This window comes from Lepisma saccharinum, chromosome 23 (genome assembly GCF_977018435.1).
Source record: "Lepisma saccharinum chromosome 23, izLepSacc3.1, whole genome shotgun sequence".
Classification (NCBI taxonomy): domain Eukaryota; kingdom Metazoa; phylum Arthropoda; class Insecta; order Zygentoma; family Lepismatidae; genus Lepisma; species Lepisma saccharinum.
Window position 1 is genome coordinate 33,311,750 of NC_139251.1, and position 27,710 is coordinate 33,339,459.

The window sequence follows — 27,710 nt, forward strand, 5'->3', positions numbered from 1 at the left end:
AAAAACAAACTGGCACATTAGAAAATGTACGTTCGAACACAGATGTGGCGAATGGGATCGTAACAAAAACACCGAGAATCAGTATCATAATGTGGAAAGCACGCAAGATATCGGAGGGAATAGTGTCAGTGCAAATCTTCTTATTATGTGAATTGAACGTCAATACCTACAAGTGCACGCTACTTCCAGAATTCGAAGCTAGTGTACGACTGACTTGAGAAAACAACGGGCAAACCTCAGCACGACACCCAGAATAAAGGTCGAACCCACAACCTGCCGAAGGATCGAACAAGCAAGCGTCAAAACGAAATGACGACAGACACCGCAGCATAATTTATTCAGAAGACACGCATGTTTACAAAGAAGAAAGTGGGGAGAGTGTCGCACCACGTGACCCGTCGCACGCCATGCAGACCGAAACAAAAGGAGTCGTTATTTTGGACGTCACGTAGTCACGAATGTATCCTGCACGGCCCGAGACGTATATGCCTAACCATACACCGTCAGCTTTTATATAAACTGATCCAGCACCGTGCCGTACTTTGAATGCAGAAGGCTTCAGCGTGGGTTAAACGTACATGAACAGCTGCTTGGAAGAAAAAGAAAAACTTAGGGCCAGTTCACACCAGCTGGAGCGACTTCTTTCGTTTAGTCTCACCTCCACACTGAAGTTGCCGGCTTCGAGTCCCTGCCTAACTAATACAACGCATTTGAAGACGTTCTTGACGCACCACAGTCTTCTAAATGTTTCTTTAATCAGAGTTGCAAACTACGAATCTTTGAATGTAAACTATATTTTTTAACGATTTTTTCTCTTCTTTCCTCATTTCAAAATGCGTAGGCTGTAAATATCCCAAACTATGGTATAAGAAGAAAATATGGAAGGAAACACATAAGATGTCGGTGCTTGGCAGTGCGGGAGTTGGGGGTCGGGGGGCGACAAAATATCTAGCTACGGGCTGAGGAGCACATATTCTAGCATAACTACAAAGTTCAGGGATTTTTAGGCCAAAACAAGCCATTTTTATGAGCCCACACTTTAGGTTCAATGTATTTAAAACATTATTTTTCAACGCACGAATAACTAAACTGAACAATAATTTAAAATGTTCATTTGGCTTGAGAGAATAGATATATTAAAATTAATTAACAACACAGCTAGTTAAAATATAGTCTTAAATATTATCATAACAAAATTCTTATACGATATTCCTTTCCCAATGAAGACAATTTCATATTGATAGTCTTATGTTTTCATGTTGCCTCATTTTCTCATTCTATTAAAAAAAATAGTTTGACCTTTTTATCTTTGTGGGTCAATAATACTAATTATAATAATATGTCTACAGGATTTGTAGATGGTTTATGTGTTTCATGTGCAGAAATTAATGTTTTTAGTTTGGTTTGGTAAGTATAACAATGCTGTAGTATTACGTCAAAATTCGGTACGAGACAGAAAGCTCGACATGGTTCGAGAAATACCTGATGAACTCGCTTGCATTTATTAGTCTTGGAAGCACATTTTCAGTGTTCAAAGCACCACATAAAACATGCTACAATATGTCAATCTCTGAATCTAGCATTGCCCCAAAACAAGATGCAGTTGGTATGTATAGAGCGAGACAGAAGTCTTCTAGTCGCCATTCCAGAAATGAATGCATATGTTTGCACCATGCCGAGCAGTTAGTGAACACGCATTGGTGGGAGAGAGCTATGCAATATGACGCACTAAAAATGGCCACGCTACCCCGCTCATTGTCTTTTTGCATGTTCCCAGGTGGTTAAAACAAAGTGAAGACATGTTTTCGGCCATCTACGGGAGGAGGAGGACATGATATAGTTGACACAATCGATAACGGAGCTGCTCGCGATTAACATTTTACCACATCCGTACCCTGACACTACGCTGTACGCATGCAATCATCCCCCTCCCCCTTGCACCCTCTTCCGCTTGGCGTACAACCCCTTCTCATCCAGGAAGAAGCTCCCCCAGGCTGCCCTGCGGCTGAAACGCCCATTCGTTTTTGCTAATGGCCGTGTCCGGCACTAGATGTCACTAGTGTCAGGAAATTTTCCACACAATACTTGATAATGTAAGTGCCAGGAACCAGGCTATATATTTACCAGGTGCAATTTTTTAGAATAGTGACGCATAAATTCGACCACAGAGAAACGTACAGCGAGTATTGTGTGTGTGTGTGTCCTTCATGCAAATATTAACAATTTTCGGCAACTGTCTGGATGAGGCTCATAGGCAGGGTGCGAAGATGGGCGTAGCCAGAAATTTTTGTAGGGGCGGGATTTCAGGTCGTTGATACAAATTGAAATAACATTAAAAAAAATAAACCCATTTTATTCCAAAATTATTATTATTGCTACTATATTGTTAGTTTTACTATTATATCCTTTGGAGACATACCAAATCCACCAAATGACTGAATATCCAATACACCATTTTTTTTTCCTTCTTTACATTTCATATGGTTAGTGTATAGAAATGCATGCATATGTATGTTGCATATAAATTTGATGCAATTCGTTCAAGAACAAATCCTAAAAGTTAGGGGGAAATTTTGACCAGTTTAAACGTATGTAACGCCTCACATAAAACGTCATTTTTTGGAATTTCGAACTGAGAAACCAGAATACTGAAAAACAAAATCCGGTTTCTGCATTTCTTTCGATGTGGCGCATTTTCTAGTTTGGTTATTCTGTACGAATACTAACGAACTGAACTTGATTAACGTTATTATTTATAAAAATAACAAGCTCTCGCATATTTTGCAAGGATGAATGCTCCGGAAAGAGGTTGGTGTGTGAAAAAGAATTGTATATTATTATGCGGTATTACCTTAATGGATTCCTCTATAGTTATTGTTAGTAAAAGTAACAAGAGCAATACTATTACTGCTATATGATTAGTAATTACAGTAAAAATATTTAATAGTGCTGATTTTCTTGCATATCCATCAAAGTCTACAGTGGAGTCGATGCCCTGCTGGGGAGGAGGGATTTTAAGGTTGCCGCTTCTTGCCCAAACAGTAGGCCTAATTGGTTTGTTTGAACCGGCTGGAACAGAGACTCCACTGTAATTCGTGCACTGCTTATAGGTGAGTTCATGTGAAACTATTCGCAGAATCGACTACGATTCGTTCTCTACAATCGATTCCCAGTGATTCATAATTCATGAACCGATATGTTGATTCGTAGGAAAATTGAGGTCGTTATTGTGGCTACTCCTTCACAGAATTGATAAGAAGTATGTGAGAATACCCTAGCATATGGTACTGATATTTGGAGTACAATAAATGCCTTTAATTTGTAGGCTTGTTAGATTTCCAGTTTCTTTTTTAATCGCGCACAAATCTTACACCCCACAAAAAACACAATTTTTCACATAAAATTGTATTGTTAGGGCATATTTATGTACATTTTAGGTCATAGGTGCATATTTTGCTGATTTTTAGTTTATAATAATGCAAGCCATAATAATTACATTTGTCCTTAATGTTAAACATAATAATTTTATTGTGTACACATATAAACTTGCATTCAAGTGAAAGAAATCCTGAATACATATATAATTCACAGTAAATAAATTTCCAAACACTGGGAAAGTACTGACATAGAGAAATGAGATCTTTTTTCAAAACACAAATACATTTTTTTATAATACAGGTGACCGAGAAAATAAACAGTTACGCTTGGGTGAACTTATGAGAATAATATTATAGAATTATCAGGTTTGGAATTTTATCAATACTTAAAACGCACCGATAACATCGCAATGCAACATTAAACTTGACAAATAACAAACCATTATGCTTGTTTACATAGCGGAAATTTATAAACATTGCTGAGATGGCAACTTAACATTAGTGTTTTTTTATTGCAGATTTTACAGTAAGCCAATTGGGAAAATTCATTTTGTGTCAATAATTTTATCAGCATCCACATTTTCGCCAACGACAATATAAACAAGTTGTTATGAGAAAATAAAGATGGAAGCTGTTATAAATGTTTTTGCTTTCCACGTGGTAATTGATTAGTACGTATGGAACAAGCAATCGGAATGTATGTATTTGTTATATTCCACAGTCATGAGCAAATACAATATTTCAAAAAGCTTTATGATTACTATTTACTTCACAATTACAACATGCACGATTAATGTTGCACATAACAAAAGATGAGCATGTTATTGACAAGACTTCTAAATGGTCACAATGTTAAAAGTACGATCTAGTTGTAAATTCTCTAATTATGAGTGATGAATTTCTTGCATATTTATTGTTTCATATTGAAAGAGACTGATTTCTGTGGAACATTACCTAAAGGTTAAAGGTTTTAAGTGCTTCAATCCGAGAAAGAAAATAAATTGTCTGTCTGGCAGTCGGCTCCCACAAAGTTGTTTCTGGTATCAAAGGAAATGTACATTTTGTACTATCTTAAGCAAACAAAGGCAGTAAATGTAATGTGTGTACATTTATAGCTATATATCAAACAGGTTATTTACTGCAATGTTATAAATAGCATTGATAAGAACAAGGTGCAACAAGTATGATACATGACATAATTACGCATATTGATCTTTCAACTTGAGTTCATTTTGTAATTGTTTCCACCGAGCACAATAGTCTACATAAAAGCGTACTCTTATCTTATGTAACTACTACATTTCTGTTTTCACATTGCAAATAAACATTCAAAAGTTACAACAGTTTATCGTTATTGTATGTTTAATGCAACAAAACGCATCATGCAATGTATATAGCTATGGAAATTATTGATAATTCACAATAGTCCAGTTAAAGGTTGAAGGATTAGAGTTACGTTTTTGAATAGATTTGCCCAGAAACATAAACTTCACAGTATAAATATGTTCATAACCCCCAGAATGAACGATACCAAAATAAACCACAAAATCTCACTTTCTCTTAGGAACAGAAAGGTCTATAATTCTGAAAAAGTGACAATGGAGGTTAAAATGTCTTGAGGAAAGTGAATAGCATACAGATTACTGTGAAACCAGTATTCGGCAACTTTGGCTAGAAATCGTTTGAAGGCGGTGTGAGCCAATAAAATAAGAAGGTTAAAGGATTGAATAGTTTCTATAGAGGGACGAAATTCTGGAAATCGACCGTCTTTTGTTTGGGAAAATTGAATGCGAAGTCCTGCCAAACAAAGTATGCAAGTTGACCCTCACGCTTGAACCTTTCGGATACTTTTATCACCGTCGCACGTCACAATGAGGTAGAAAATCGACGCATTTACGCCAATACAATATTTGAAATCCTGTTTGGATATTGTTAAACATAAAGAATAAACTTTTGTCGCGCAACTGTTCATCAAAATGATGCTCTTTTGTTACAGTCGAGGATTTCAGCGTCAATTTACATGCACTCTTGTGGGGCTCTCTCTTTCAATTTCATTCACGGAAGGAAACTGCGTAGGAGTTGGTGTGGAGGTTTACCTTACAGTTTGACCCAGCACATTTCTCTAAACGTGGACATTTTGTGCTTGGGAGATTAATTCCACGTCCTCCCCTGCATTTACAACGTCACAAGACAACACAAGAAAGAAGCAACTTGTTCAGTTCATGTCAAGCCGTCGCCCTTCCACACAGAATGTGTAAAAGTATATTAGTGGTCGTTCGTAAGGCTATTGTTATTGAAACCAGAGTAGTGCCTGAAACTGCCACCATGGAGTTTGTGCAAAAGGAGGTTTGTTGACCGCACGCGTGAAGTAGTTGAACATCACACGAAAAAGAACTTATCAGTAACATCGACTTAATTTTACTGTCAAGTTGTGAACTTCAGTGAGTTTCGGTGCATGTAAATTCATGCTCATAAAGACGGTTCAACGACGGTCGATCAAGACTCTTGTTATGCTTGTTTTGCCTGTAGACACATTTCATTACATTGTTTTGTAATAAATTTATGCTTAAATGCGGGCTACCATACTACCCCCGGCAGAATCGGTGCTCTTTCAACAATCATGTTTCGAAAATAATAGGTTAGGTTGTGTTTAAATCATGTCAGTTGGGCACCAAAACCGAGGAAATCTTATCTCTCTTCCCGGACTAATTAGCATAATCTTATTCATAATAGCACAAATTGCTTGCCATATAGAAAATCAACTTTACATCAAGCGGTTGTACCTAACTACTATGCCTGGAGGACATGACGAAGGGTAAAAAAACAAAAGAGTAGCATGCAATTACGTCATATTAGGTGGAGTAATGATGATAGTTTGCACGTAGCAGATGAACCAGTTCTGGGGAAGCTAATGCGACACAAAATGCGGATGGCTCCTGGAGGCATAGAATCAACGTTGCTACTGAATTACTCAACGAAGTTAACCATCCCTTCTTTCGACCTCGAGCAAAACGTTGTCATAACTGATTGTTTTACATAAGAATTGATATCTCAGCGGCATCTAACTTGTGTGACTTGGTTAGTAATGATTTCTACTTGCTCAAATTGCCTATAAATGTTCGTATAATTGTGTAAAAGCAAATACGTTCCTTAGACATGGCCAGTGGGGATTGTTAATAATGTATAAGATCGTGTACAACAGGCACTTATCATATAAATATCAAGACCTACTTGAGTGTGTTTTAGAAGGTTCAGATTGCTAAATATATCCGTAATAATTCCTATACTTAATTTAACTTGCATGATCCACAAGTAGGCAAGGATTTTCTTTTTCTACCACAACTTATTCTCTGTGATTTCTTCACCTATGAAACAGCAACTAGACTGCAACTGCTACAAAATGTAGGGTTGCCAGCAACGTACCTGACGAATCTTTTGCGGTGCTTTGGGTAAGGTTTCGAATTTTATCTAATCTGTGGTCTTGTCTAGAATTATGAACGTATCAAATGAGAAATATATATAACAAAAGGCAAATATACCATGTAGCAAGCAAGTTGTCTGGTAGTTCAACTTGTTAAGTTTCAGGCAAGACCTTACGTAGCAAACCCAGTTCATTGCTTTACCCAGAATCCAAAGGAAATTATATCTCCCAGTATTTTCAGACATGCTCATCGTCTGTGAAAATCAAGAGACTAAACCAGCTATAAATTAATTTCAAGTCCTGGTAACGGAAATGCGACACACAACGTTAGTCTTTCATCCGTCGACTTGAAATCCTTCAAAAAGTGTCATGTGTATAAAGACTGTGTGCACTCAAGTGCAATAGCTCGTAATATCTTACATTCATTCATACTTTAAATCGCATTAAATATTTATCAACAAAGGATTATATAATGGCAATAATGCCCATGGGCATTGAGTGCACTCAATCCTATCATTCAAGAGTGCAATATCTTAAGTTTACAAATCTACAAACAAATTCTCTATCCTATTATTCAAGAGTGTAACATCTTAATTTTACACAATCTACAAACAAAATCTCTATCAAAGTTTTGTGGCCTTAAAAATGGTGTAAAATTCTCTAGATCAGAAAATATTAACTTAAAAGAACTGTTAAAATTTTTAACAGCAAAAATGTGAAGAAAAATGTAGGTAAAAATAAGTACAATATCTCAACACAATTTACGTACTAATATTCGTAGTTTTGGTTAAATTACGCCACTTTTTCACCTCTCTGGGTCAAACGTGACGATGAAGATGGATACATAGATGAAGGGACGAACACAATGAAATACCCTACACAGGGTTCGAATCTACGAACACTACGCCTCGCTGGCTGTCTAGTTTTTCGTATTAAATACAAAATTATGTTATAATATCTTTAACAGACTTCGTGTATTACTTTACTCATATGGAAATAATACATGTATTACAATTAATTCCTCAGTAAAAATGGCGCCTTTTTCCAGATAAGGAAATAATCTTATATAATTTCTTACGACCGTCTTGGTTTACTAGTTAACTGGAACCAAATCAATCCGATATTCTGTAACCTATGGTTGATCGAGCCCATGCATCTCTGCAAACTGCAAATATTGAACAAAATAATTACTATTCTCTAATACAGTTCGCTGACGTACAAAATCATTTATTTATGCCACCATTACTGTTCATATGAACTTCGTTGTGTTTGGTTGCAGAGGAATGTTAATTCCAGCTAGCGTAACTTCAGAGTTGCTCATTTGGTTTTCTAATCTATTCTACCACGTGTAGCGTTGAATGTGTCATCTGGCTTCTGCTCTTGGAAAGGAAAAAAACAGGTTTGTCCAAGGCAAATTTCATAGCTCTTCAATGTGTTTTCTTATAAATCCGATTCACTTTAAAGTTAGCTTGAAAGATAAAAACTTAAAATAATGCATGAGGTACTCTTTTCTCATTGGAGTGTGCTGCATATATTCTCAGTATCGATGCAGAATTAATTTTGCAATGCTGTTATTCTTTTCGTACTATAAATAGGTTCCTGCGATTTCCTGGACGGTATAATAATTTTAAAATTAAACTCAAAAACTCGCAAAATAATTCTTCATGCTTTGGGTTTTAATACTCTTCCGAGTTCTGCCATATTTTCCCATAACATCTCAGGTCAGTTCTGATATTTGCAAATTCTATTTGCGATGTTTGCTACCCTCTCCTTGTAATCTCTTTATTACCAGGTGAAAGCGTTAACTATTAGGCTACCGCTAATATGGAGGCCCTGTGTCAACATTGAAACATGAAAGGTACATATATTTCCATTATACCTGGCACGTTAAGAAAATATTCTGATACAGATTATTAGGAAACGCAACAGTGAGGAGAATAAATTTTTAGTTATGGTGATTAGGTTCGTGTATGAACACTCCCAAATATCTAGTTATTGACAAATGATGGCCACAACGTATAACCGGGGTCTCGTGCAATTCACAAGACGTAGCAATCCATACAATTTTCCCCTGTCTCTCACAAATCTCGTACATATATTTCCACCTGGTGCAAAAGTAAATCTTTTAATCTTGTGTTTTAATTTTCGTTGTAGTTAATCTGGCTGGACGAAATATTAAGAAATGAGGCAATATTAACGATAACAATCTACATTTTCCTTCAGGAAGAACAAGCAACGGAAAAATAGCAGGTGATGGTATCTTTAGACTTCAAGTCTTTCCATTTCCATAACAAGTTTAGCGCCGCGCGTGGTGGTTTAAGGAACTACCAAAGTGTTCGTTTTGCGCCTCTTTATTTTCCTATTCCTATCCGTACATCTATGTATGTCTTCCCCCCTTTGAAAACTTGCACAGTTCGCAAGTTACCACCAACCACAAGCCGTGAGCTGTGTGTGTGCTTAAACACCTCGTAGCAGCTGCCTTACAAACAAAATACTCGTCCAGGCTGTCTCGCCTTTTGACGTGGAGTTGTCGATATGCCTCTAGGACTGACACGCAAATCGAGAGCTGTGTGACTGAATTGGCGTGTGTGTGTGAGCGAGCGAGAGTACACGGAAATGAGCATTTCGGCACTGAATGATTTTCTTTCAGAAGCAAGAAGAGTTTGAGGTAACTTACAACGCGAATATTCTCACTTAAAGTAAACTTACCGTACCTTCAAGTAATACACAACAAAAATACCTTATTATCCAACGTTTCACAAACAGTATAGATATCTTCAGGAACATTCATTTCCACCAACGAAACATCTTCTAAACTTGTTAAATTGACAACCAAATATCTACAGGAACAGGAAACATGACGTCATTCTAATGTAGCCAGGTCTCTTTCTTTTTCAATGTTAATTTTTCTTCGTGATAATTACAACAACGCACTTGTGATTTTGTCTAAAAGATTATCTGTGACATTCATTGTTTAAAACAACAAACTGTAAAAATATCCTCCTAAATAAAGTTAACAAATTTTCTTTTCCTCCTTCTTACATAATATATTGAACGCACATAGAACTGTGTATTCCTACCAATTGTAGCTTTGTTTGACCCAAACACATGAAATTCACAGAGAAATAGTTAAGATTTCAATTCACTCACGTATGTAATTGTTTCTTTTTTCCTAAAAATAGTAGCAACTTCCCACATACTAATAAAATATTGTTGGCCGTGAATTTAATTTCGCTGAACATATCAATAAGCATCTTGGATAAAGATACAACTAGAATGCTCGTTTCATAGTCATGAAAAAGCAATGAAAATATTGTTTATTCTAGGATTTATTTATCTGAGCATAAATATGCATGCATGGATTTTAAACAATGCATAAAGATATTAAACTCAATTCGTTCGGAGCCATGTTGAAAAAAATCACACGCCAGTATCTTTAGTTTATTACCTGAAGCAGCCATTACAACATTTCAAGTCGTTGCCGTACATGTCCTTCACACACAACTATGCCGATAAGTAATTTATTTAAAATTGACGGTTAATAAAACGTTGGTAGTATAATATGTTGAAAAAAACTTTCCTACAGTCATGTACTATTCAGGTCAAGAGAGTATTTAATTATGCAAGGGCTATCAGATGGTCTGTGTGAACAGGTTTTTATGAACTACAAACTCTCCACTTAAAACAGATCTACTTGGTAAAATGTACGGTAGAATCACAGACATCTAATTTAAAAGATCGGCAATTCATTACTGATCAAAGTGATGGCAAAATGGCGGCGGGCCTAGTATTCGGGTTCATCCAGTGCTTTAGAATTGGAAAGGTTAACACATTTTCTGTGGTTAGGGACTGCAAATTACAAAGTTTTATTTAAAAAAAAAAAACATTTGAATGTCTAACTCTTAACTTACAAGTTACAATTACCGTATTTAAAAAATGAACGAGTCAAGAAAGTTCATTTTGACATAAAAATAAATCACGTAGCATTAAAATGAGATTCCTTAGCAGCTAAAAGAAGCAAGTTAAGTTCTTGTTAGATTAGCGTCACATGAAGCCAGATCATCAGAAAGTATGTTTCGGATTATAAGATTTGTATGAAGATATGCATGTGTAATTAAATAACAATGCAAAATTTGTAAAAAGTTGTTCCTTAACCTAGGTAACAAAGTACGGCCTTCGGGGGACTATTAAAATAATATTTCGAAATATATTGCTAGGGACATGTATATTTCGCTTTTGATTGTGGCATCAAATGTAAGATTACATACCGTAGTGCTCATTAGGCAATTTCAATGCGAGATGCATTTTCCTACCATATTTTCTCAAGAACCGATGCAAAATAAGCTCCTGAACACGATATTTTTCAGTTTATTTGCAACACAGCACTTTTCCCGAGTACAAAATTCCGTTATTTCTTCAGCAAAATGCCAATGATTAGAAGGTGAAGATTATGTTTATTATAATTTATAATTATTATGTAGATTATTCTTACCGCTTCAAATAGTAATAAAAAGCCCGTCAGATGCAAGGGAAAATAGTTGTTTTGTTATTACTTTATCAGGACTCGGAGGTTGATGTAGTTACCAGAGAAATATTCTTTTTAAAATTTTGCATACTTTTTGAGCTAACTTGTCATCTTTTGCACATTCTTTTCAGTTCTTCATTGCATTTTTATAATTTCTGACGTTTCTTAATTGTATTTACCTTCTCGGTTGCCTTATGACATTTGCCGCAATTGACAGAGGAGAGAAAAATATTTAACGTTGTAGACTGCTGCATGTATTGGATTGGATTGAGTTGGTGTTTTAAGTCCACTTTATACACAGTAAGGCTAATCGGGACTGGACCTACAGTTTAAAGTAGAATCCGAACCATTATGAGCCTCCACCGGAAATCGAACCCAGGACCCCTTGATTACAAGGCGACGACGCTACCACTGCGCCTTCGGGAGGCTCTGACAGCTGCATGTAATAAGACAAAATAAGTATATTGCTTTTTATACCCCTTAGCTTCATTAGTATATAATATAAGCCATCAAATATCCAGTTATGTCGAATTAATCAAGTACTTTCACAAGTTCGTGACATTAAGAAATTTCAATACCTACACAGAAAAACACGAATTTGTTTGAATCACCAACACACGTTTGGTTAAGCGTTTTGGTAACCGTACAAAGAAGAAGTTAGTCTTTAATAAATTTGGTAATTTTGGTAACTATGCAAATGTGCACTATTACTAAAGAATTAGGTTCTGGTAAAAGTGAACAATTATTTGTTGTCACATACATAAACGAAGTTTACGAGAAACTATTCTTTGATTACTGTAGCAGACCTCTGTGGCGGAATGGTTAGCACACCGCACCACGACGCCAGCGGTACCGGGTTCGAAACCCGGGATGGGTGTTCTTCATGAGTTTCCATCAATTTCATCATACCATGACTCATCCTCATCGTGGCGCTTAGTCAAAATGACACAAAATAAGAAATATAAAATAAAATCTTTGGTTACTGCAAACAAAGTTTTTTTTTCTTCTGTGTATAGTATGTTCCCCTGCATTTTTAAAAAAATTTAAGGTAACTTTATAGATTTTTTTTAAAGTCATAACTACTATAGCTTACTCTAAGCAGAACTTTTTATGAAAACATATTAGAAAAAACTTACCAGCGGCGAGTAGAAAGCGGAACTGTCAACTCCGATGCTGGGGTACGGGTTCTGGTCGGTGGAGGGGTACGGGGTCCCGTAGACCCCTCCCCCAAGACCGACGCCAGATGTCGAGAGGCGGGGGTACGACGAGAGAGCTAACCGAGCCGAGTCGTACTGACACGAGCACACGGTCTGCCCGGAAACGGGATCTGTCATGATGGGTCGTCCGTTCTCACAACATGAGGTGGCCGTTGTCCCTCCTGCGCTGGTCGGCGTTGTCGTAGGCTGCCCAGCGACCAACAGCTGCAAGAAACCAAATGGCGAATTAGAATAACGTTTTGAAAAGAATGAGTAAAATACACAATTACTGTTACTTTCTAAAATGACTCTCTTGAAGAATCTGATTATGTGGAAGTCTTGCTCCGACATTTCAACTGAGCTTATCAGATGACCAAATGGAACGTTTGGCGACAACTTTCGCACCTGCCCAGAACCCTTACAGGTGTAAAACATTAATTTTGCATGCGTATTTGAGCATATGTTTGGTAGACAATAATTACTAACGTATAATTATGTTCCTTTCAAGACTCCAAATAATATTGGTACTGAATGTTATCACCAAAGTAGCGAAAAATGTTTTCCGCTCCTAATATTGACCCCCTCCCCTGAAAGACTTACCAACTAATGAAATAAAATAATGAAAATATTCTTGTTTAGCATTTGTTGTATAATCGATGGTTATTAATTTCCTCTGAACTTACTGCAAGACAAGGATTACATTGGGATCATTCGACTTGAGACAGTAGCAAAGATTTATGCTTGCACACTATATTTATGATAATACGTATAAAATATTAATCAGGAACTTAACTTTCCTTAACTGGATCTAACATTCTTTTTTGTTATTCAATGAATATTAATTTCTTCATCTATTTGAGATTCTTTGCCTGGGCATTTGTTTTTATACAAATTATGCCGATCTTAACTACACGTAAGGTAGATAATGAATACGTGCTGATCTATCTATTCTTATACATACAGTCTTCTTACTTATTCGTATAATAATAATAATTTAATTTATACATTTTAATTAGTATTTATTTAATTTAATATAATTATTTATTTTAAGCATTATTATTATTCCTGAGACACTTGGCTTGGACCCCGCCTCCGAAATCTATTTCTAGTTACATGTCTTATTAAAAGCTATTATTTTTTCCATGCAGACAAATAAATTAGTTACAAAAATACAATTCGCCGATTTAAGGACATGCGGGACAGTATCCGCCCGGCTTTTCACTCAGAGTCAGTGTTGCCAACTTAGCTCTCTTGGAGCCATATCTGGCTCTTTCGTGCACTCGCTTGCCTGTGAACTGGGGTGCACGCCCCCTTGCCTCACTATGATACCATCACTGGTTCCGGCCCGCATAGACCAACTTTTGCCATGATTATATATTTTGCACGTGACGTGATATTGTTATATTGGCTGCGTCGCCCCATCCGCTCTTACATCCCCAGCTACTTTTTTATAGCGCCGTGTTGACGTGAAATTGGCATAATATTGTTATCAGGGGATCCTTTATTTTCGATTTCGTACGACCATGAGATGGGTGATGCCGCCGGATCTAGATGGTGAAAACTAATAATAAATTGCCATCAATTTAGAGTTAACGGTAATAGCAGCGCCCCACCCCTTTGACCACTAACAGTACTCTAGGAAGCACCTCGTAAATCTAGCTCCTTGAAAGTGAATTTTAACTCCATTTAAGGTGAAATTTAGCTCTTTCATGCGCATCAGGTTTGGCAACACTGCCAGGAGGCAAGGAGAAATGCATTGGGCTTATGGGAGTATTTTTTGATTTGTTATCTTGGGAATATCAAACTTCCGATGGAATAGAAAATTATATCAACGGGAAGAGGGCAGTTTGAAGAAGTGATTGCCCAGCAGAAAAGTCGAAACTCCCATTTGATTAGCCGTAACTTGATGTTGAAGTTGATTCCCCATAAGGAATACATGGGATTCCGAAAATACTTATTCGTCATATTTTTTACAGGTCGTATGTAGCTTAATTATCAACTTTGAAAAACGTTTCGACCTGCCACATGTGGAGAATTTCATACTCTCTTGTATCACCACGTTTTTCTTCAGTATAGCATTGCCCATTCCGACGATATTCAAATAAATGCACACATGGTGCGTAACTGTATCATCTCGCCTTAAGCTGGTATCTTTAGCACTCACTGAAAAATAAAACGTTTATCGAGATTTCAGGTTTCGATACGAGAGATCGAGAATTACTTTTGGAGTGGAATAACCATTATATTATTTCCAGATCTAACCAAAACATTCTCATTGCTTCCTTACGTGCAAAAGCTTATTGTAATCTAAGACATTACAATTAGAATCATTATATATTTTATTGTGGTAGGGCTACTTGTATCAGTGAACAAACTTTAAGTAATTGTTTTGACAATTTTATACTTTCACTTAATGTATTTCACACACAATCTAATCACATCTTTTCTAGAACTACAAACTAAATGTATTAACTGATTAATGTAATTAGCATAAACACAGACTAATATGTTATTGCTGCCATTTTTCAACACGAATCGCTGAGTATTGATCGATTGTTTTGGTTTATTTTACTTCGCTTTTCTGCCACTTGTTAGCTAATAGCAAAGATAAGGATGAGTGATGATAGGATGATGTAGGGACACTCACAAAAAACACCCATGCCCAGGCCGGGATTCGAATCCTAACCACTCCGCTACAAAGGTCGGCTTAAAAAAGTAACGAGTTTCAGTTACTGTTACTCTGAATGTCCCTTCATCAATTTCATCATATCATCACTCATCCACATCTTCGCGATTAGCCACAATTGGCAGAGAAGTGAAGTAAAACAAATCAAATCAATAAATCCCGTTCAAAGCGGGATCCTAGTCACGGAAATAGCACCCATGTGCATGTGTTTACAAGAGTAAACAATACGAACACTGCTCTTTTCAATATGTCGCGACTTCCTTCACACAATCGTCGCTATGTTAAGAACACATTAAATCACTGTTTTGCTTAAGCGCACCGCCCAGTTTGGACGCGCATAGTAATTAAAAAAATACCTGTGTAACGGTACGTATGATTGACAGAAGCAAAGTCGACATATTAACTGTTGTCCAGTTCATGTGGGTTCACAACACTATGCTAAACTTCCATTGATACCAGTAACAGAAGAATCTCAAAAGTACCATGCATCACATACAGTCACAGACACATCTGGGTTGTAACAACTTCATTTAACTTTCAATGTTATCAATACAACCCAGAAGTGTCAACGATTGTACAAATCTTTGAGTTGAGTTGTTATTTAAAGTCCACTTTTTGCACAGATAGGCTAATGGGGACTGTACCTACAGTTTAAAGTGGGATCCGAACCAGTGAGTCTTCACCGGGAATCGAACCCAGGACTGTACAACTCTGATAATAAAGCAGTTTACAATGACACATAAAAAAAACTAGAAGTCTTATTTGCGTATACAGATTGCGTATGTATTATACAATACATGCATACATGTGCTTATTTCACTTTTGTTTAACTTTATTATTTATTTCACTTTAAGTCGAAAAGCGATCTACAAATTCCGCGCAGCTATCTGTATGCACGTGATCAGTACCACGCTCTTGTCCACTGATTGAAAATTGAAATTGAAACAATGGAAGTTTTTGAATCCCAGAAAAATCTTTTGTTTACAAACTTTACCGATCAGGCAATAAGATACAAAAATGAATGGGAAATTCTCAGAAGTGGCTTCATACAAGTCTACATTCTGTAACTATTTATCAAACCCTTATATACATTTTGTGCCATCAAAATTATATTTATTTCTGCAGCACCAGAGGTTGCAAGTTCGAATCCTGGGTAAGGCATGCACGTGGGTGTCATCCATTTCATCATTAATCATCATGACCGCGATCAACAAATAGGTAGGAAAGGTGAGGTAAAATAGACACATTTCGTTAATGTATCGAAGGAAATCGCCTATTTAAGTCTAAGATTCACGTTGGAGATTCTTATTTCCTGTAGCACAGTAGCTATACTCACTTGGTACACATAAGATTGAATTAAGATACGAAACAGTTTCTTTTGCTGCGTTGTTTATTAAATTATTAATTGTCCATTGCCCTATTTTGAATGAAGAACTAGTAGTATGGAATGCCTGTTGTGATCTAAATGATAACGAAATATTATCACTTCATGCACCGATGTTCCACGAAATGTACAATTTGACGTACACGAACTTGACTTCGAGAAAACAGCACCTTGTGTCAAAGATTCAAGCATTCAGTGTTTGAGTACGTTCCACTTACAGAAGCTCGGCTACACAAATAAAACAATTTGCCAAGCATGCCTGTGGTTCGACTGTGTCAAGAAAGAATGACAATTGTAGAGAGCACATACCGGAAAATCGTCTAAGAGGAAGTTTGTAACAATAAAGTTAGCCTGTTAAACATAGTGCATTTCCTGATATTCTCGTACGGTACTCAGTTGTAACAAAACTGTTGCTATCACGGTTTAAGAGGTACACACAAAATGCAATGTCATAATGTTGTCACTATCGTCTCATTTATTGTCCTACAACCAGTGCTATGCTCAACGATGTCTCTCCAACCCAACTACAATGTGCCAATTAGAAGTGACCAATCAACTTCCTCAAATGGTTCCGTACTTCGCTCCTACCACCAGATGGCATTATCAGCGATGAAGTGAATCGCAGAACAGAATAGAATAGGTTTACAAATACTAGCAACAAGCAACCATCGACACATATACTTCCACTCATGGATTTTTTTTTGTGTTCGTTAGGCTACGTTATGAGCAATTGTATCAAATTCACGCTAAGCGCATAGTGCATAATTTAACATTGCGTAGAGAAACTGGCACACTTCAAACAACGTCTTACCGTTCACAGCACAACCAATCAGTTTGAAGACCACTAACGTTGGCAGATTAAGTTTTGTGATAAATACAAAGCGCGAATGAAACTACGAATGGAAAATAGTTTTTGCTGTTACATAAATTTATGGTTTCTGCACGCGAATGCTCAAATAAATTTCAAACCCTTCCATGACTTATTTCTATTAACTGCCCTGGCCGTATTCACGTTTATTGCTCATTTTTATTTCCTACAAAGCCATTTGTTTGTGGATGAAAATATAAAGGAAACAAGACTTATTGAACATAATCTTAATACTATACGCGCAACTTAAAGTGCTCTTTCTTAGTAATAATAATCCTTTAAGCGAAAAATTTAATCCTTAAAAATACCCCCACAATACAGATTGACTCAACCGAGACATTACGAGCACAGTTTCATTTCGGTCGTCACCAGATGGCATTATCATCGATGGAGACAATCATATAATGCACATTCACGGGCGATGGACCAACAATCTGTTATGACAGTTATGGAGAAGTACATTTCTAGATGAAAACCTGCTTATATATATATAAAAATATGACGACACGAAGTACTTGAATAACAGATTGATTCAATATTTCATTATCTTGCAATATATAAACAGAGCCATGATTTATGAAAAAATGAAACCTGTCACCAGGTGGCACTAGTTAATGTTACCATACAAGCATCATACAGTTAAGTTAAATATCTCTTTGAATCTTACTTCAAATCGTAATACAATTGGCTGACTTTGGTGTGCCAATGTGACGTCACGTTGATTTACCGTACCACCGTGCTCAAAAACAAGCTATTACATGCCCCTCTAAACAAAATATGACAGGCAGTTTATTTTCGTGACTGACTTGATGGATACTCGATAAGAACGCAACCAAGCGGGCAACTTAACGATTTACAGAAAAATAACAGAAGTAAACCAGACATGGATCAGCAAAATAAAAGCATCTTGGGTGAACATCGTGGATCAAGTTTCACGTTGAAGAACCTTATCTCCACATCTTTAGCCACTACTCTTTGCGTTTTCGCGTGTCTAAAATTGAAAGGGCTAGCTTGTTCTTAATGTCGTTCTACACGAATATAATTACATGTGGAAATGGGATAAACGCTCGGTGTGACATAGTTGTGTGCCTACGGAAACATCAAAGTAAAAACGAAAGAAATAATTGTGTTCTGTGCCTTCGTCTCATGCTATGGAGACATATTGCAAGGGGCACAATCACCTAACAATATGAGAATATTACATGGAAACATTGGCGTTTAAATGTTCTAGTTACAACCGGCGGAAACTATAACGTTAGGCAAATTGTCCATCACCCTTATTCTGTGATTTCCGCAATGCGAGGATGAATAAGGGATACCAAATAACATAGGCCGCAAATTAACGGGGAAAAAGCAATGGACAATTTGCATATTACCTTAGCAGCTCATTGTACAACTGCACTGCAACCGCGTGACATAGAAAATGTCACAAAAAATGAAATTGTAAATATACTACTGCTTTTAATGTATAATGTTACAATGACCAAGTAATTTGCTATCTATGTATGGTATCCGGCTACGCTAATTGTGTAAACAATCACAGAATTTGATTGAAACCAAGGCCTTGGTGTTGACCCGTCATCTTGAAGACAACGGAACAGTTGTTTGTATGCGAAGTAAATGGTCACAATCTAAAAAGTCGAGAAAAACTGTACATCGAATTCCGTTTAGGCAATTCACAATAAAGAGCGCAATTCTATTTTGTAAAGTGTACAATCATTAGAAAACTTGTCTTTCAAACTACCGGCCACAGAATTAACTTTCAATCACACACATGTTACGGGAGAAATAATTATTAATGTTAATTGAAAAACATGAATTGATTTGAGACTTCTCTTTTTATAAAAAAAACACAGGATACTTAAATAATGACGAAATAAATCAATAAAAAATAGACGTTGCACGCAACATTTCAATTAAATATAACTACAGTTTTCGAACACGAGAAAAACCGAAGAACCAATCAGAAAAAAGCTGTTACGTAATGCACGAAATCATTAGACTGAAAATGGGAGGAAACCGAATTGAGCTGTGACGCGTATTTCCCTCAAAATATAAGACGGAGGGGGAGGGAATACAGCTGCTTACAAAAAGCTTAATATATGTTTGACAACAACGGCTGCAGACGCACGCGAAAAAATCATATATTATTTTGTATTCACTGCTTGTCAGCCAATCCGACACCGCAATCGAACCGAACCTGCATATTATAGTAAAGATTGCCACGTTCGAGATAAAACATAGAAGCATAGGCTTGATTAGCCTGCAGAATCGATAGCAAACACACACACATTTAATTTGAGGAACACGATCTAATAACGATAGGGTCTGTGGTAGCGCACCGCGAACACAAACACATGTTGCATTAGTTCATCCGCTTCCGCTGTGTCAGTTTTCCACCCCTTTTCTCGGGTGAAATTACACTTTGCCACAACAACAGCGAATAGCGCGTTGAATTAGGGTGCCGGAAGGAGAAACTAAGATGGCCGATTCATCCCCAGCGACAGGTAAATTGTTCGTCGACTAGCACGCCCCCTACGAACGCATTTAGCTTCATTTCTCGCAGCCATATCTCAAGCAAAAACCACCCCACACATAATTTACTCCGCTGGCAGCGTTGTTTGCAAGCAGCGGGCATTAGCAACATCACGCTATGCGATACACATTGTACTACAATTCTGCGCGATTTTATCCTAGCAATCTGTTGTAGTGGTTATCAGCAACACCTTCCTATTGTTATATCCGCATCAAATATACAAATGGCTGCCCGAGACTTTCGCACCAAAAAAAAAAAAAAAAAAAAACACATGACACGGTTTCGACATTTGTCATGTTATCGCAGGATCTGATTTCACAAACAGAAGCTGCTAATGGCAAATATCATCGTGCGCATATCTAAAAGGAACACATAGTAATTACTTAAAGGGCTACTTTCTATTGGATGGAAATTGTTGCCAGCTTGGCTGGTCTTACTGCAAGAAATGTTTTTGAGTCTTCAATCCGAATGTTAATTTTAAATTGTACATTTTAATGGGAAAATAGCACAGATTCTGTTAACAATCAACTTCTTCTTAGTGTTTCTCGCCCACATTTCTATAAATATTTATGTCATATGTACAGTGACAAGCACAGGTATTGCTAAATTGTCCATGATCATTTTTATCAGTTTTTCTCTTGCATCCTGCGTGTTTTAAGGAATAGTTTTTTTTACGTATGCTGGTGCAGACGCTGTCAGCAGCCTATTTCAGATTTTGTTTCAATTGCTGATTTTTTCATTGGGTTCCATGAACATCTTTTGGAAAAAATTGCTTGGTAATACTTATGCATCCCACTGTACGTACAGCCGATGGCAAAGATTGCCCTCCATCGCGTTTGTTACCTGAAACGATAATGGCAACAGGCAGATGACAAGACAGCCTTTGCTCCTGTTTTAGCAGTGTGAGAAACACAGAGGATGAAGAAGAATATACGGTGATGGAGAATTTGAGTATTATCTTTACCGTGTTCTTTACAATCGCCTCAGTAGTGTCCCAGTTCGCTTCTTTAGAGCATTCTCGCAAGATGCAGTTCGACCGACGTTGGACATAAATGTCAAAAGGCAGAACTACTAGAACGGCACAAATCTTTCTACCAGCAAGAATTTTATTACTTTGATAAGTTCCTTAAACAAAGAAACCTTTGAATTTAAGAAATGGACAACATGTTAATAAAGCACCCAATCCCTACTATCTCAATATTCAGACAATACTGTACAACGGCAAATCCGTAAAAACTAACACCAGAAACATGTCGAATCTTCGCAAATCAAATAAAGTGTACTCCCAGCGTAAATCGTTTCACGCAGCGCGAGCTACAGTTTAATACGTCCACATGAACAGCCAGCACAGAGTGTGCGTTCAAACATTCATATCCAATAACATCGCGTTAAATATAAACTCTGGAAAACGACCTGTACAGCGTAAAGTCGATTCTACTGCCATCACGATTTAACGTTTGCATACGCTGGCGAGAACATACGTCACAAGCTGGAGTAGAAGCTATAAAAAGACTCTCGAATGCGACTGGAAATTGCACATCAAGAATTGGTGAAATAACGTCGATCCAGAAGAATGCTTCAGAAGAACGCTATCAGGCGTGCCAGCCAAAGTTTTTTGCCAGTCGCCTCAAAGATCTGGCACCTCTGCAGTACACGTATTCACAGCTGGTCATATCAACTCGTGGAGAATTGTGTTCGCTCCACACTTCTCGTGAAAACATAGCAAGCATGCGTTTCGTTCAGTAACGTGAAAAGCAGTAGCTTTTAATCTGCTTTCTGCTTTCGCCTGCTCGGTATTTGCATGCTCGTGAACACCGAACAGTTGGCTATTCTGGGCGAAAAGAAAGGAGAATGCTTGACTGTTGTTCCATCTTCAAAATACAGATTGCGAGCTATATTGAAATAAAGTCTGATACACACCGTACAATTATGACTACGCGACAGAATATATTCAAATGCATAAAATTTAATCATTTAGTTAAGCTACAAAAAGAGCTACAAGTGCTCGATTTTGTGCAAGGATTATTGAAATGGCATCCATATATTAAATGGCTTCCTTCCATTGCTAATTAAATTTCACATATTTGTAATCTTGTAACCAGATGTGGTTCCGAGATTTGCTGTGGCAAACACAATTTTGTTGTTAATACTTTCATTGAAGTATTATGCTTATTTAATCTTGATAAGAAAATGTATGCGTATGAAATTAAGTTATGATCCAAAATTATTTTCGATATTTTGAGGTGGAAATCCTGAATATAAGAGAGTCTGAATTTTACATAGAAACTCAAGTCTTGAATCTTTCTCATAAAACGTCTCGCTTCTACATCAACATGTTGTGCCTTTGCTCTAATTGTTTCAATTAGACAAGACCGCACAACTAATCTCGTCTCCAAATGACTATCCGTAACCAATGCGTTCATTCCCAGTTTTGTCATCAAATATCGCAATCCATGGCCCTCTGAAACGTTAAAACCATGCATAAAAGTTGTTGAACAGCTGCACAACTGTAAACAATGTACAATGCACTTTGAGAAAAACAGCAAATACTAAGCCCACGGTATAATCTTTACGGAAAGCTGGTTGTCCAAGAACTTCGGTTTCAAAAAAGATTTGTCAAGGTCGTATATCAAGAAAATTGAGAAAACAGGAATTTTCTTTGCATAACAGACAAATTGACAAACGCATTGTTTACTTTTCCCTTATCATTTCCCACTACAAACAGAATTCACCTTTTCAGTATGTTATTATACAAGCTCACTTGGAAAGAGGGGGACATTGGTCGCCCCCAGATAAACTGTATCACAAGAATAAAAAATAAAAGTATTAAGATAAGAAGGCAAGATTAATACCTAGAGGGAACTTGTCTTCTCGTTTTCTGTGAACCCAAGCTGAAGAAAAAAACTGACGGGGTATACGATTAAACAAGTACCTTCAAAACAGAAACCATTCTAGTTTTCCCATTTCTTGACGTGGTGTCGTAAATCGTAGTCCTCATTAACCTAAGTACTTTCTTCCCATTTGCATGAAAAGCACAGACTGATTTTCAATACTGTTCCCAATGATGTCTTATACTCTGTGCTAGATAACAAACTTATCAACAGAGAAGCTATTCTGGCAGCCATTATGTACGGCAAGAAGGCCTTCACTTACGCAAGTGATTTCTGAGCTACAATTGCGGTTACATATTGTAAGTCACATAACGACATATTACCAGAAGCATTATATGATGTTTTCAATACATTTATACACTTATGTTCATAATAAATCACAATTTATGTTGATGCCGTACAAAATTATGATTGGCTTCATTAGGTTTTACTGCAGCAAGCGAATCGGGTATCTAGCATATTATCTCTTTGTTCCAACCATATTGCACCAAATCGAAAATATTGGCTTCATATCTGAAGCTGTTCATCTTTCTTGCATGTGGCGAGGAGTGACCCAAAGATGGCGGCGATGGGCATTCTGAAATAACAGAAAGTTTTAGTTGAAAGTATTTCTGTTAGAAATCACATTACTAGAGGGAAACATAACTGAGCAGTGAACTTGGAAGCTAAGTTTGTGTTGACTGGACTGTGTATGTTTCAGCTTCCTGTTGGCCAATAAGCGTGTTTCACCTACGTCACAGTGTTGTAGTGTGGCTTCGAGCAGCCATGATTGATGCCAGTTCTTGTAAGCAAGCGGGCGGGCGGGAGATACTAACACAGCCATTCGTGATTTAAAACAAACGCGCAGTTGGTGCAGATGTAACGAACGCTACGTGGTAGATATTTCCTTGCAAACGACAAATAAAATTGGCCGCAAATATGGCGGCTGTGCGCATCCTGGCGCCACATAAAACCCACTTATAGTAAAAGGGCAACCGTTTCTATAACGCAAAGTATGAATAAATTACAATATTATTTTTTGAAAAGGATACCCCATTTCAAATTTGGTAATCGTAAACCAAAATTTGGAAATGGTGATAATTTTATGTCACACCACAGAAAAAGGTTAAAATGAAGTACTTAGAACAGGCTAGGTTTTTAATTGCTACTAATAATTCCATTTTCATGCCTGAAAATACTTTTCTTTTGTGAAGAGTATTGGTAGGAGTATGTAACACTTCTAATTCTGTTGTCATTAAATATTGTTTCTTCATTTTTGCTTGAAGGTTGTTCAATCAGACATTCAAGTGAAGAACAGCAGTTGTCTTGTCTAAAGACATATCTCAGTTTAGTAAGTACCGTATGAATGTATCAAGCTAAAGCACAATAATAATGACATTTTTACTTAGCACAAACCAGTCTTTTGCTTTACTCTAAAACTAAGTTGCTGCGACCAACAAAAGTGATAATTTCTTAAGAAACAACTGCTGACATTTTGTCCTGAGCAAGCAAAGTGTCCATTAACAATTTAATAATTACCAGACTACGCTTGTGGAATAAGTGGTCGTAGATCGATGGACAATTTGCCACTACTCAAGTCGGCATGTGAACAAAAAAAAATAGGAAGTAGCCAGAAGTTAAGGATCAACTCCAGATGCGAAAGAAACAACACGCGTTCGCTTCTTCTCGCATGTCCGCTCTCATTATACTCGCCGACATCACTCATTAATTCCTCATTTGCAAGACGCTCCCTGGACACAAAGAAGCAGCGCCATCCAGTGGACATATCATAATCGCGCCAAAAGCTTCTGTTTTTTTCTCTCTCTCCATTTACTTTGCGATCAACGTAATGGGTAGATGAGTATTGTGGAGACAACTGTGAATGTAGCTCCACCAAATTTCCCGTTCCATCTTTTTCAAACAAGGGTCCGCAAACCAAAATATTGGCGTGCTATCTTCCTCTGGAAATACAATGAAGCTCTTCCTGCAATTTTTCAGACCTTCGTAATCATTTTCGTGCCCTATCACCGTAATTAACCCTGTCCTACGAGATCCCTGGGGCTACACAACTTCCTCCTTAATTAAATAGACTGGCGCTGTTGTGATTCTACTTGGATGGAAAGTTCCCGCATATTGTCAGCTTCTGAAAGAGAAGTCATTTCTTATTGGCTCCCATCAACCCATGCGATAAAAATGCATTGTTTCTTCAAGGTGAGACGTAGCTGCTGTATCCTTTATATGTCCGAAGCATGAAAAATAAGAGCGCTTCCTAAAATAAATAACGTTAACCTTTGTTCTTCCTCAGTTCATACGAACTATTACTATAATCATTTCTTCACAAGCATCAAAGCAGTTAATTTGAAGAGGAAAAAATGATCCTCTAACGACTCTTTAACCCTGCTTCCGTGGATGTTTCGCCTCATAACAAGCTTTGGACACGAACCTTCGTACAGTGGGATCCAAGAGTATTACCGAGCAAATTGTCCATGACTATTTTCTCATTATTTTTTTCTCTTACAATGTGCTTTTAAGCGATGGATTTTGATGTATGCTGGTGCAGATGTTGTCAACAGCTTGTTTTGAGTTTTCTTTTAATTATTGAAACTTTATTGGGTTAAATAAAGTGTACGAACATTGGTGATGGACAATTTGCAAGGGGATGCACAAGTATTGCTCAGCAAATTGGAATAGATCTATCTCACTGGGTAAAACAGAGAGAATAATCAAGGTGATGGACAATTTGCTTGGTAATACTAATGTATCCCACTCTACAATGGGGAATGGGCCTCCCCGATGGCGCAGTGGTATCGTCGTCGCCTTGTAATCAAGGAGTCCCGGGTTCGATACCCAGTGGAGGCACAAGTGGTTCGGATCCCACTTTAAACTGTAGGTCCAGTCCCGATTAGTCTTATTGTGCATAAAGTGGACTTAAAACAACATATCAATCTACAACGGGGAACATTAATATTACCAGGAAAATTATCCACAGCTTCTATCATGAATATTTCTTCCATGTTCTATTTGTTTTTAAGGAATGGAGTTATATTCTTGAACTTGTTATTGCGTAAAACAAAGTAAAAAGTAAAACAAAGACTTTACACAAATGCAATACCAGGTCAGCAGTTTTCGTGATCAAAACATTGGTTACTTGCCCTCTCCCATGCGGGCTCTAATTTCAAAGATTTTTTAACGTAAGTATAGCGCCTATGAGTTTAGTTGTTCCCTAACTACACGAAAATATAGTTCAGATTGAGTATTGAAAATATTCAATCTCGTTAAAAGGTAGATATTCGACTTGAATAACTGAAAGTATGCCTGATAGCGTTGTGATGCAACATTGTAATACTTGCGGTTTTAGAAATTCCAGCCAACATGACGTGTTCATACTGCGTTAACAAGAATTACACCAAATCACGGAATCTTGTACCGCAATTTTCACAAAAAAATATTATTCGTGTATTCTTGTCAACTGCAACAATAAGCTTTTGCACAGGAAGTCCTTACTATCTGCTCCATATGTATAGAATGAATCGTTACATCACACATGACATATGAGCATGGTTGGCCATAGGTGCTTCGTGTGCTATTCACACGTTTCCGGTTTTCACAGACCACGGGCGAGCACTACAAAATGGACGATAGTGTTCTTTTTTTCAGATGCTTGTTCGAGTTGTGTACATTGTGGATGTTGCCTTGAGCCAGTTGGATTTATCGAAGATGAAACAAAATAGTATAAAAAAGAAAAAGGTTGATACTTTGGCTAAATGTTATTCTCAATGTAAGTTAGCTAGCTACAAGTCTATTGGACATCGTAAAACTAGGTTTTAGAAGCGTGTGCTAAAAGGAAAAGTAAACAATATAACGTCCTATTAAATTAATATTGTTGAAAGTTTGCTCGCAGTAGAAATATTTCTATAAGTCACTAAGTTTATAGTTCTTAGTTGAAAATGGTTAATGTTTATGATTTGTTAGTGTCGAGTTGAAATACCAAGGCATACTCAGTCTGAGTAATATTATATGCAGGTCCGTTTTGATGAAATCATTAAGACATTCTTAGTATTAATTAATTATAAAGATATTTCGTCGCAGAGTTTTATACAGTGGGTTCGTTTTGAACAACTCTTATAACACAGGTTAATACTCGTTATGCAATATAAATATAATTGTCTACAAGCTAAAGATACGTAAATAAGAGAGACGATACGGGACGAAAATGCCGGCATCTGCTCCATACCACGCGCTATCTCGGCCTCGAGCCAAAACAAACGCACTGTATAAAGCGCAATCAGTATTTTTACAATACTATTCCAGTAAAAATACCATTGCACACGATATACCACAGATATCGTAGTGTAAATAAGTAACAGAACAGAAATGAATAGGGTCTTTGTCGCAGGATGGTTTTGTCTTAATTTAGTAAGTGAATTTTGTTACAGGCACGAGACAAGAGTATTGTTGTAGAGGAGATGGTATTTAAATCACATATATGATACAGTTTGCGCGGTAAAAAAAACGAGAGTAAACAAAGATTATAATGACGTTTTGTTACACCAAGCACGAATTCTCTTCTCGCTGCCCGCGCAGAAATCTCTAGCAACTGCTCCGAGCAAGATGGTTCCAAAGAAGTGCAAGGGCAAACAGGAACAGGCAACTTCGTACGGGCCGAAGAACTCAGTTTCAACACCAAGCCCGCTCGGTAGGCACGAAGACTTTGAATTTCAGCAACTTACTTATTATGGTCGCGTGTGTTTCCTCCTGCGTGAGAATTGATTATTTCAGCAATTACGTAATCGAAATGCAACAGCTCTTCGCGTCCATGCGTACCGACTGATTAACACGGTTCGGAA

The 27,710-nt window shown here is 37.2% G+C and overlaps 1 protein-coding gene across 3 annotated transcripts in view; it reads right to left on the minus strand.

The window, feature by feature from the left end:
• LOC145977864 (homeobox protein caupolican-like) overlaps positions 1 to 27,710 on the minus strand; it is a 193,355-nt gene that overhangs the window by 81,699 nt on the left and 83,946 nt on the right. For all 3 annotated transcript variants that reach the window (XM_083110190.1, XM_083110189.1, XM_083110191.1), the window contains exon 2: positions 12,460 to 12,744. In XM_083110190.1, coding sequence (XP_082966316.1) covers positions 12,460 to 12,744 — 285 coding nt within the window. The remainder of the gene's footprint in view (positions 1 to 12,459; positions 12,745 to 27,710) is intronic.